At 44.0% G+C, this 13,189-nt stretch overlaps 1 protein-coding gene across 6 annotated transcripts in view; it reads right to left on the bottom strand.

The window, feature by feature from the left end:
- Window positions 1-7,871: 7,871 nt before the first annotated feature.
- The window catches only part of TANK (TRAF family member associated NFKB activator), a 36,556-nt gene continuing 31,238 nt past the window's right edge, over window positions 7,872-13,189 (bottom strand). For all 6 annotated transcript variants that reach the window (XM_081008326.1, XM_081008329.1, XM_081008327.1 and 3 more), the window contains one exon: window positions 7,872-10,529. In XM_081008326.1, coding sequence (XP_080864452.1) covers window positions 10,356-10,529 — 174 coding nt within the window. In that variant the 3' untranslated portion in view covers window positions 7,872-10,355. The remainder of the gene's footprint in view (window positions 10,530-13,189) is intronic.

Below are 13,189 nucleotides of genomic sequence, written 5' to 3'. Positions count from 1 at the left end.
TGTTTTTCAAAACCTTGCAATCAACTTCTTGAAAAAAAAGCAATTTATTTATGGTTGTCAGAAGCGGCCTTCTAATGTTCGGTTGTTATTTTGGCTCTTGGTCTCATCTCTCCCTCTGAGTTTCAGGTCACTCTGAAGGTGCTGCTGTTTTTTAAAGACTTAGAGTAGCAGCCAACGCCAGTCATACTCCAAGCAGACCCATGAAATCAATGCACTGGAGTTACTCAAGTTTACTGACTTCAGTTGGTCTACTTTGAGAAGGACTAACATTGGATTACAGCCTTAACTCCTAACCCTCCTTCCGTCTTGCACCCGGGACCTGTAGCAAAACCGGAAAGGACCCACAGAGACGATTGAGAAGATCCAAACTTGTCTAGAGTGGCAAAAGAAGTCGTTGTCGGTAGAAACACACACACACACACACACACACACACACACACACGTTCCTTTCTCTTCGCCAATAAATGGCACATCTGACAACTGAGAAAACGCTACTTTAAATAAAAACCAAAAACTGCTTAGGATTTCTTTTCCTAAATGACTTTTCTTCGAAAGAGAGGCGGATTTAAATCGGTTTCCGATTCATGAGGACAAGCCAGTTAAACAGCAGCAGCAGCAACAGCAACTGATTTTCCAAAGGCAACACCCGGAGGCATCTCAAGCCACCAAGCAAGCAAAACGTGCCCTTAATTTTATTGCACGGTGGGATGAAAAGGCTGCTTCCTTTCTCCTTCAGTAGAGTAATGCCCATGAGGGGAGAGAGAAAAGGTGACAACCAAGCATTTATATATATGCATACACATACACGCACATACAGATCAAGTCACCTTGGAGAGCTCATATGGGAAGAAGCAGCGCCACCGCCTCCTCAGCCATATGGCCAGGGATCTTCCCCGGGGAGCAAGCGTCAAGTCACCTTTCAGTCCGTATGTGCAAATAATTGCGGTGATCGATCGACTAGGAGGAGGCCCGGATTCATTCGCCGCTCTCTCCGCCTCTCCTGGTCAAGGATAGACAGCGACGCAGCTGCGCTGCCTCGTGCTCGGATTCAGTACTAGGGAAAGCAAAGGTTGAGATATTTCCACATCACATTACTAGGGCAAAGGGGACTGGACGCAGAGCATATAAACATATGTACAATCTTTTCTCCCCCGCTCTCCTCATTTTCTTCCTGTAACCTTCCTGTCGCAAAGCTACAGACTCCGGAAAGTCCTCACCATCTACAGAACTCTCGTGAATCTCTCCTAAACATTATTGCGCCTAAAGAGGCCGAGGATAACCATGGAAAATCCGACAGGGAAGATCAGCTTTGGAAAGAACAGGAAAGGCGATGGAGTTAGCAGCAGGAGAGGGGATTTGCAGCGAGGAATGGATGAGATTTATTAGCGAAGGGAGAAAATAAAGGATCCTGCAAACCCTACGTATTATGACGCTGGTTTGGAGGTGGGTTTTTTGTTTTTTTGCGAGGTTGGGGAGAGGAACGTGGCTCATTTTGTGGCATTCCTGGTGATCTGGTCCACACGCGCCCTTTAACCTCTCAGGGTGTGGGCTTGGGGGAGGGGGAGATCCTTCCTTCTCTGCCTTGTTAATGCGTGGATATATAATCATTTAGCTCATACTGTTTCTTATCCAGCATCAATATGTTGTTCCCTTCACATGAAACTCACACGCGCAGTTTGTGTAAATCTGTAATAAATAATATTTTAATGTTAAAGGGAAGTGTATAGTAATCAAAATCTTTAGGGGCAGGATGGAATGGAAACTGAGAAGGCTTTGACAGTAAACAATCCAGCGCTCATTCCTCTGCCTCATACGACTAATAAGAGACTCCGGGTGCTTCACGACGCTACATTTTTTAGGAAGTGGTTTGACAACAAAAGCAGCAGCAACGAAATCCCGGAGGAGAAGCAGGTCGGGTAGCGAGGCCAGGTGGTCAAAGCTGGAACAGGTAAGGTGTAGCTGCTGTCTTAGTGGAGCCCAAAGTAGGATCTGCAGACAAGCGTGGCATTTATTGTTCTCTTCCTGGTCATCTGCTGTGTGTGCCTGTGGAATCCTGACAAGGCAGCCCAATATATTTTGCTGCCTGAGGAGAAATAGCAAATTGTACCTTGCCACCTTCAAGTCAAGTTACATGGTAACCAAATCTGGTCAAGTTATTTGGATACCTGAGGCAGACAATCTCACAAGTTCCTCTACCCCACCCACATGTGACACACTCTTTCTCCTGTTGACTTCCAGAAACCTTGCACCAGGTCTGCAGGACGTCTGATTCGCTTCTGGAAAGCTACTAGTTACTTGCAGGTTGGCATCCTACATGGCTTACTCTTCTGGTGCATTGAAAGCAACCATTGACCACACTTCATTATGGCTGTGATGTAACCAATGAAGCAAACCATGCATATTGCATTGTAAAAGAGAATGGAACATGTGCAAAATGTTGCAGTGTGAAATGTTCCTATTCAGAACTCTGGTCTTTCAGGCATACTCTTCTCCATCATACAGCTTTCCATTCCTGCTCTCTCCCAACTTTTTATCCCCATCCCAACCGTCAGCGTTCCATGGTCACTGAACATACTCGTGTCATCATCAGGACACCATTTGTGTGTGTGGTGGGGACACACTTGGGCTTCATTACCAAATATTTTTCTTCTTGTGCAAAGCTTGGGGATGCCAGTCTACCAATACCTCCCTCTTTGGCATGCATGGATGGTGCCTTTTGGGCAACTTAAACAACAACACTCACCTTTGTGTATGAGAAATAAGAGGGAATTGTGGTTTCCTAAGTGTCACTAAGGGCTGCACCTTTCAACTACTTACACTAGATTTGGGGCTTTTAAATTTTATACTGGAAACCAGTTTGTAATTTCTGAAGGGAGGCTAAAGAAACATTGCATCCGCTTACGTTGAAGGCATGAAATCATTTGCAAACTTTGAGGATAAGAGAAAGGCACATTATTATTAGGTAGGGAATAGAGGTTCCTAGGTCAAAAGAAATGGAGAAATAACAACAAGCATGCGTTATTATTAATTATAATATTTATTTATATCCTGCCTTTCCCCCAGAAACGGGAGTCAATACTAACAAAAGTCAAATGACTAGAAACTCTCGATGACGGGTTGCAAGTCCAAGTATTGCCACTCCTTGGTTAAAAGTGGGTCACTAAGTGGTTTAATAAGTAGTCTGAGCAGCAACATCTACAAGGAATTAGTAACCCATTGGGACAAGGCTGTTGTTTCTTTGGAGACTCCTTTAGAAATACCCTATTTTTTTACTCATTCTACTTCAATAAAGTGATGTAGCCCAATTCTGCTGAAACCTAACTTGGAGCAAAAATGGACTTTTACAGTGCAACCCTATATATCTTTACTCAGAAGTAAGTCCTAATAAGTTCAATGGGCATTATTCCCAAGTATCCACAGAATTTAACTTTTAAGAAGGATAAAAGCGTCACACACACACATATAGCTTGAACTTCTAAGCTGTTGGCTTTTTAAATTGCCCTAGGCTGAAATGCGTATGAAATAGTGCTGCTAATTATATTTGTATGTATTTTAAACTGAGATATTTATTTAACCCACTTTGAAGGAGTGTCTGCTGGCTGAAAAGCAGGATGGAAGGATGGTCCACCAGCAGAAAAGCAGGACAGAAATTATTATTAATAACAATAACAGTAGCCCTAAACGTGCTTGTTTGAACTTCCAAATAGGACTTCCAAATAAACACCCATAGGTTTAGACGTGCAGAGCAATGCATGTAGGTCGACTCAGACACAAGTCCCCCAGGTAAGTCTGCACAGGATCTCAGCACAAGTCCCAAACAAGGCCAAAGGCCATATAAAGGAGCAGGCTATCTTTAGAAGGCCTCCGCAATTCCTATGCAGAGTTGATGGACAGCACTCCAAGTTTCGAAACCACAGGTTCTACAATGGCCTATGTGCATAGCAGCCAACTCCTAGGGACCGAGATCCCTTCGGCCCCCCCCCCCTAAAATATTTGGGCCTCCACAAAGTTGATGAGCATTGTCATTCAAATAATGTGTGCGCGCCACGTCTTATGATCTATTATGCGGGCTGGGGATGACCTGTCACCTGCCCCTTCTCCCATATTTTATTCAAGTTGGAACCCTTGCTTGTGGGTATGCGTGTGTGCCTGTAGGTCCAAGTTCCACAATGAAAGCCGGTCGGATCAAGGCCGATCTAGTGAAGGGAACGCCTCCCCCCCCCCCCCAATGCCAAGGAGCCTTCCTTCTCCCCGCAGCAAAGAAAGAACAGGGGAAACCCGGAGCGCCAGCCGGTGGCACGCCGGCCTAATTGGCCCGCGCAAGATCAGCCACGGCCGCCCTCGCTCGGCGCCCCGCTCCCGCCCGTGTAATTAGGGGGTGGGATTATTAAAGACAGCGGGAGATTCCCTCCCCCCCCACCGCATGGCTTTATGGAGGGGAGTCAGGATTGCACCCCCGATTCGTGGAAACGAGCGCGCGCGCCTGTGCGCTGGGGTGTGCAAAGCCGGAGAGGGTTTGCTGGGGGGGGGGGGAATGAAGGCAGCATTTGCGAGGAGCTTTTCCCTCTGTGGCGCCGGGGAAGAAGAAGAAGGGGAAGGCGGGATCACGGCGAGCCGAGGGAGGGAAAGGCAGGCAGGCAAGCAAGCAGGAAGGAGGCCGTCCTGATTAGCATGCAGCAGCGCTCGCAAGCCCGGCTCCATTGTTTTAACACCTCCCCTCTCCTCCGCGCCAATCTGTCACCGTTCAGCAGGCGAACGCGGCTGCCTCGAACGCGGCTGCCTCAAATGAGACGGATAATTAGCTGCCCCGCACGAATGGCGCACTCTTCTCACCCCTGATTGCTATCACCTTCTTGCTCCTGGCAGTTTTGACACCTCGTAATCAGCCTGCTGCTTTTTCCTCTTTTCTTTCCCTATTTCTGATTCCGTCCCCCCCACCCCACCCCCGTTTTCCTTCAGGTTCCCCCCTCCCCTTTTCTTCTTTTTTTAAATAATAAAAAAATAAATAAAAAAGTAAAATAAATGCAACGCCAGTTGCCATTTGGATTGAGCCTCCTCTGCTGAGTTAACCTTGCATGAATCGTAAGGAAAGAGGAGGGGAAGAGGATGTCGGAGGGCGACAAAAGCGCTTCTCCTCCGGGGCGCGCGCGTATTTTGAGGTGGCGCGGGCAGCTGTGTCGCTCGGCTGCTTGTGCCTGGTAGCCTCGGCGACTTGGGTAGCGGAACAGGTTTTTGTGGTGTCGTGGTGGTGGTGATTGTGACGACCCCCACCCTACGCCCCCTGCTCAGCTTCCCTCTCCATGTTCTGGGGGTCGAAAGAGAAAGGCTTGGGCCTGTGCGCGCCAAAGGAGAGAGACCTTTCCGCAGCGCGCCCCCTTCAGTCGACAGAGCGGCGCTACAAGCGGGGAGAGAAAGGCGCGCGCCCGCGCCTCCGCGCGCCCCTGCACCAAACCCCTGACAAATGTCAAATGGCTGATTTAATCTAATCTAAAGTTTATTGGCGGGCTCCGAAGGCGAAGGGGGAAAAAGAAGCCCAAGCTGAGTGTGGCAATAAACAGACTGCAGAGGGAACCTCCAGAAAAGGACAGAGCTGAGACCTCAAATTAATGTACTAAATTTCCCTTCGAAGATCGCACCCCCTCGATGAACTAGTGGAATCTGTCACAAGTGTGTTTCCCTCGCTCCTCTAACGAGCGGTGACAGTCTAATTACTGGAGCTACAAGCAGCTGGCGAGGTAGCCAGAGAGAGGGAGAGAAAAGGTGTGTGTGTGAGAGCGAGCTCACACATGCAATAAATACATATATGCTAAAGGAAAAACCTGTGCACGGAGCAGCCACGGTTGTGGGAACCTCACCTCAGCACCAGTCTTTCCTCTCCCACTCATGCCTAAGTCAGCTCTGGGAGGCTCAAATCCACTGGCACCTAAGTGTGCTTTGTGGGTCCAACTATGGTTAAAAAGATGCACCTGTCTCTTGTAAGGTGTGGGGAGCAAAGAGAAGGAAGACCAGCACCTTTGAGAAGGTGGAAGAAAGCAGGGACAAAATGTCTTTTTTGGCTCTGCCGCCCCCACTCTACTTTCGTCCACTACTTGAAGAAATAATTTGTATCCCTGTTGGGCTCAATCCTCTTTTTAGGAGTATTAGTGTTTCCTACTGCCTGCGCGTCCCCTGGTGAGCATAATAAAGCAGATGTCCCCGCTGGCAGCAGTAGCAGAAATAGTCATTCGCCCTCAAAAAGTTGCGTTAGACTGGAGGGTGCTCAGGGTGCAAATTTACTTGCCTACCAGCACCTAATTGGAGCAATGTATCAAGTTTCCCCAGGCATTTGGGTAATGCCAACGATTGAATCCCCGCCCCCATCTACTTATGTTCTTAATTATGCTTACATATTTTTATTACTGTACTTTACTTTCCGCTATAAATTTCTAAGCGACTTTTTATCGTGAGAAGCGATTCATAAATTTAAATATGCAGCATTCTACAAAGATGTGAAATTTGCATTGTATGGAATTTTGTATAAGCTAAACTCCTTAAGATGAAGTAGCTGCTGTACCCTCATAGCATCTGATTTTAAGATGCCTAAGCTTACTTATTCTTTGCTTGCTTGTTAGATCCACTACTAAGTTGAGTGGCTGAAAGGGAGACGGCAGAGCATACTGTGAGGCCCAGATTCAACTAATGCAGTGTGCTGGTGGAAGTCTGCAAAAGGGTTCCTGCTAGAAGTGCAATGGGTCTTCCCCCCTCCAAATCTGCTGCAGTGGGGAGAACCCTCCAGAACACATGTGTGTGTGTGGGGGGGGGGGGAAGGAACCATTCTTTGCAGCATGGAGAAATATGCTGACAGAAAGATCAGAAGAGCACAATGTTGACTTCTTCTCAAATATAAATTAAGTCAACTGCTTTGCAGTCCTTCCTTGATCTTTCATACACTGGACTGCTGGTGTATCTTAAGAGTTGGAAGATGAAAAAGGAATGTGAAAGCTTCTAGAAACTGATATGCAACCAAGTGTTTCACCCCTAACAGAAAAGCTCCAGTACAGAGCTTCAGCTAGTCAGCCTTGCAGGACACTATCTAAGCCAGCCTTTCTCAACCTGTGGGTCCCCAGATGTTGTTGAACTACAACTCCCATTACCCCTAGCTAGCAAGGCCAGAGCTCAGGGATGATGGGAGTTGTAGTCCAACAACATCTGGGGACCCACAGGTTGAGAACCGCTGGTAGAGAACCTGTGACCCTCCCTCCAATTGTTAAAATACAATTTCCACCAGCTAAGGGAACTAGGCAAGCAGATGGAATAGGAGTCCCAACAGGAAGGCCACAGATTCCCCATCCCTACACTTAAGATGTAAGGGGGCCAAGCAAGCAAGCTCATTCCAGCCCATTTTCATTTTTTTCTACCTAACTCTCAGTGTTTGTAGTACCTTACTGGCCTGTTTCTATTTGTTTTCTTGTTTTGGAAGGGGAATCCCCCCCCCCCCTTTTAATGCTGTGTTTTTGAAAAACATTTTTTTTGTATTTCTGGGGATTCTGCTGCCCCACTTGTTTAAGCCAGCACTGTTCATTCATGTAGAGAGAGTAATATGTGCCAGCTCACAGGAAATATGTGTAGAGAGAAACCTAGGCAATGCAAAATACATGACTTAAAAAAAAAAAAAATCCCAGTTAGCCCTTTATTATACTGCCATCACATCTTACTACTTTTAACTTCAAGATGAAGGCCCTTTTTCAAGAAATGCGGTTTGTTCTCTTTCCAGAGTATACCCTGAAGAGCACAATTCATAAGCAAACCTAAAGAAAAGTCTCAGAACGTGTTATGTCATACATGGATTTGTAAAAGGCTTGGCCTGGTAGTTTTATCGGACCGAACACACATTCTGGGTCACACCAGAGCCAAAACCCTGCACAATGCAGTTTATTTTAGCACAAAGGCAGTTAACAGTTTTTCAGAAACAGATGAGAGGCTGTAACCAAAGTTGTACAAAAATGTCTATATATCCAAATGCGCTTAAATTATGCAAGACATCCGGGTTTTCTCCATCCTTTCGATTTGCAAAATTGGGACTTTTATGTAAATACTAGACATTTGGGAAAAGTGAAGAAGTTTAGATATTAACAGCATATACAGACAGTTTTTAAACTCCTAACTATATAAAATTATTACATCTGGACAAAAAACAACAACAAACCAGTCCAAGATTATCACGTTGCAAACATGATCAGCTTGTTGAAAAATATTATACTGGTGGTGGTGGTGGTGGGGCTTGAAGTGTCTCAGGTGAAGCCTGATGGCTATAAAACGCTCAGAATTAACAACTTATTTCACCTCTAAAATGGGAATGTTTTGTTTTTCAAAAAAACTCACCACAAACCTCCGCATGCAATACACCAATAAAGCTAAATGTTTGTGTACTCATTATATATTATTAACGCCTTTTACAATGTTCATCTCAGCCCCATTTAGCTGGTGAGACATGTTTTTTGACGCAAACAGATTGTCTTCATCCAGGGCCATCTATTGTTCTGACATTAACTATTGCCAGATCATTGACAAACCTAGTCCAATATTGCCTCTTCTGTCTGGCAGAAGATGTTCTCTGCTCTATTGCTGGCTTACGGCTCCTCCCTGCAACTCCTGGGCCCTTCATCTACTGACAACTCTCGAGGCCTCAGGTCCTCCCCACTGCCCACCAACACCAAGACTGGCAGCCATTTCTGCCTGCTCAATTGGCAGGAATTAAGGCATGCTTCCAGCTTCCTAAAGCTCGGAGAGGGGGATGAGGAAGGAGGAAAGGTAATGGTGAGGAAAGTGCAAAAGAGCTGCCTGGGAAATTGTGAAGGATGGACCTAGGATCCCTATCTTCCCTCAAGATGCTTGGGAAGGTAAGTATAGGAACACAGGAAGCTGCGTTATATCAAGCCATACCACACTCAGTACTGTTTGTACTGACTAGTAGTTATTTGCCACGTTTTTCAGCCCTATCAGGAAATGCCAGGGATTGACAGTGGGGTCTTCTGCATGCCAATAATATGCTCTACTATCGCGCTACCACTTTTCTCCACAAAATTAACATTTATTGCAAGCAAATGCTTTTATCCTCTACTGATGCTTATCAACTATATCGGATAGGGGAACGGGGAAATCCACACAGAAACAGTTTCCCTGTGTGAAACTGCCTTCTCCACACCCAAAATTAAAGAGCTTGCTTACACATCGTCGCAAAGTCAGTGACCTGGCTTATGCAGTTTACAAATCACAGGGTGAATTCATTTCAGTTTAGGCACCAGCTTCTTCCCTTTGCAACAGGGACTTTTTGTTTTTTTGAGATTGGGAGAGAAGACACACAAACACTGATTGTGCGAGTCCAATATTTATGCAGTAAACACGACACCATAGGTCAGTTTGAATATTCTATGCTAGCCTTAAATGGAATTTATGTTTCAGGAACAGGAATCCTCATTCCCAGAGGCAGGTTTGTTACTATAGCAGTGATATAATTTAAGTGAGATCACCTAGTGAGACCACTCACCAATCCTGAAAAAGGACAAAGCGAAAGAAGCAAAGCCCTGCTCTAGCTAACTTTTTATTCTGTTCCAAACAGCCTCCTAGGAGATTGCTTGATGGCCACTAGTCACGGTTAATGTCTTTACTAAAGGCACTGATCCATTTATGTGTAGCACTGGCACACTTAGGACCAGTAGCCAAGAAGGATGGGCCACTGGGCCACTAACACTAACTGCAAATGAGCCAGCCCATATGGCAAATGCATTTCTACGTGATAGGATCAGCACAGAGTAAGAACACAATTAAGGGTGCAATTCTAAACCAGGTGGAAAGTGAAGCTCCACTCTGACTAATTCATCTTCCCAAAGCCCCCCTCCCCCTTACAAACCTGGTGCACAGGGTGGGAGAGCTGAATTGCTCTGAAAGCACTGCATCACATCTGTTTCTAGCTGGAGTTCAGTACTGTATCATTCACGATGGCAAAAGTAAATATTTGTTTTGATGATCAAAAAGATCCCAGTGAATAAAAGTGAAAGCAAAGGCACAATGGTGTTATAGTTACCAAGTCAAGTCCTTCTTCCCCCCCTCGACCAGATAGTCGCAATCTTCAGTTCTTCCCAACCCCTGTTCTCAGGAAGATATGCCTTTGTTGGTGGAATTGCAGTTATTTTCCTTTTACGCATTTGAAATTGGCTTAAATCGTATTAACATAGCTCCGGGTTGGTTCTGGTATAGATGTTGCGCAAAGCTCTGGAATTATGATGAGCAGTTGGGCTGGAATCAAAGTACAGCAACACCTGGTTTCAACAACAACAACAGTAGCAACAACAACAAAAATCTGTACTCCGGTGACACTAGGACTTCAAGTTGAAGTGTGAATTCAGATGCCTCAGAAAGTCCTCTGATGTACTAGATGGCGGAAAAACTTTCTGACAGAATTCACATATTCCAGTCTGATCAAGTTCTGAGTCTGCAGAAGGAAGTGCCAATACATCATTGTCTTGAGTGTGATATGGCTTCCAGAGCGGCTGTAAGAAGCAGAGGGTAGAAAAAGAAGAGTTATGAACGCAAATATTTCACCAGCTAGGGATGTTGCTGCTAGGTAGATCTAAATATGCGGCCTCAAATGAATACTCCTAGAATGAAATCTTGCCAATATTTTCATCAGCTAAAACATATATTCTTGATAATTCTGGATTGATAAATGTATATACTATACTTTCCTATTTCAATGCATGTTTATATCAGGGCACTGATATTCAAATTACATGAGAATTACGACTGAAGTGGTACCCCCATTTTAAAAATAAACACCAAGAAAATATATCTTACCAATCACTTCGATCATGTAACTTATAAGGGCATACAAGCAACTTGGATTTGGAGCTGGAACAAGCAACTCGGGCTCAGAAGGCTTTTAAAAATAAAATGTATATAATTTATGTATCTAATGTGTGAAAGTGTGCCTATGTACATGTGAGTGTGAGCATAGCAAGCCTCTATGTCATTCATATGTACCAGTATCTCAAAAATTCTGAAGCAAAGTGGTTTATTTAAAAAAAAAGGGGGGGGAACACTCACAATTTCTCTGAGTAATTTTTTTGTCTAAACAATATTTAATACTGGCCACAATGCCTTAGCAGATTTCTGTTGTGGCCTTTTTTCTTTTTACTCTGGTCAGTCATCAATCCACGAAGAACACAGGCTAATTAGGTGTAATTACATCAAGTTCTAACAAACAGTCTACTTTTCTGTTGGTGTAAATTGCTTCGGAAACCTGTCTAGGCACTGACGCGTGTTTTAAATATCACTGCGGAAGTGTGCTTTTAATTACTTATTTGCAACTCCACCTTGATTTAAACTGGCAGTTTTAATAACTGTAATAGGAGTCATGACTAGATGGCCACAATATGCATGCTGTATTTGAAATATTTGATCAAATTCACACCAGCTGGAGGGCCTTAGCTTGCAAGTATTTTACTCATTGAGTTTTGAGCTTGATTCAGGCAGGCTCTACTTCAGGGTTCTTGCCTAACACACATTTATTCAGGATTTTTATTATTTTATTGTAGATGACATTCAGCTGCTACTGTAATTTTTATTTTGGATCTCTGCTGGTAACCCCACCCAATAAAAGTATGGCTACGAATATTTGCAAGAATGTTATTGTTAGAAGTGTGAACCAATTAATTATCTGCCTTTTAACTGACTGAAGTTGTGGTAACATGAGAACTGATTGGATTAATCAATGCTGGTGCTTATTTTTAAGATACTGAAGAAAGCATGCACTTAAAAACATGGCTTTCAGTTTGTGAGCGCTTGCAGTCCTAAAGATGAATTATAGCTCAAAATAAATTAAACTATGCAACCTTCCCCCTGCCAAATAACACTCATACAAATGTTGAAGTGTTGTGTTGAACTGGAGCTACATGCACACATTTACATGGATGAAAATGCTCTTAATGTTTGTTTGTCTCAAAATCAGGAGCCCTGCTTGCTAGACTAGCTCCCCAGACGACACAGAATGAAGGGATGAATCAAATTCCTAATCCTTCAATTCAGTCTCTACTCCTGTTTTCAGTATTACAGTTTTCAATCCAGGTGTTTAAGAAACTGCTATATACTAAGGAAGCAGGCTCAAGTTTTTATATTTAGTGTCTGCAAGGAAGAGCTAAATTTATTACATCAGCTGAGAGCCACAGCTCTAATGACTTACGGTTGCCAATTACACTGCATTTAAGTTTCCTCTCCTCGTTGTTATTTGTTAACACATGTACTAAATGCATGACAGAAAGCTCTTGTCTACAGGAGGGGTGGGAGAGAATATCAGGCAAGTAAGATGGCACTATCAGGATGTCAGCAATGGTGAATAGTATAGAACAAGGACTTATGTGCTTTCAATGTGTATTCAACCTGGCCATTTTTTACCATGCAAACAGGATGGTGGGCTGACCCAAGCCGTCTTTGTGTGAAAGTGAAGCCATGTTCTCCACCAGGAATTGCTGTCACTGTCTTACAAAGTACATTTCAAATCAGACCCTGCAAAGGTTTCCAGGCCAGCTCTATAGTTCGTATGGGCAAGCATGAGGCTATCATCGCAGCTCTCTCAGTAACAGGGACAGAGCCCTTTTAACATGCCTTGTAAATTGGGACCCTTATTTTCAGCAAGTATTTTGTGACTCCATTTTTCACATTTTCCCTACTGCCGCTAAAAAGAAAGGGGGGGGGGCTAAGCACACATTTTAAAATGATGGAAACTTTATGCAACCTATTGTTAACTGGACTCAAAGTGATGAGATTTTGCATCTGTTAAAAAAAAATCACCCTTAAACTAAAAAGATACGAAAACATTGAGGAAGCAACAAGAAAGGTAACAAAATGTTTAGCAAATCTATGCAGCTGTCAATTTAGAAGATTTTAAAGGAACGGTGGCTTTTATTTGCCTAGGTGATTAGAGAAAATGCACAACTTTAATCAAAGACCTTCCTGTATTCAACAAACAAATATCGGAAGTATTTTCTGTCACCAGTTGTCTCTCCAAATGTAGACACATAAAATATCAAGGCTTCCTGGCTACTACTAAATTACAGCACAGGCCACTTATATTTTAAAATGTAAGCTTTTCCTTATTTTTCAAGTATATGAATTTTTATAGTCTCACGCCCTGCACATTCTGACAGTTCAACAC

The sequence above is a fragment of the Podarcis pityusensis genome (genome assembly GCF_964106645.2).
Source record: "Podarcis pityusensis genome assembly, chromosome: 1".
NCBI classification, from domain to species: domain Eukaryota; kingdom Metazoa; phylum Chordata; class Lepidosauria; order Squamata; family Lacertidae; genus Podarcis; species Podarcis pityusensis.
The sequence above is the reverse complement of the archived record's forward strand: the minus strand, read 5'-3'. Positions and strand labels throughout refer to the sequence as shown.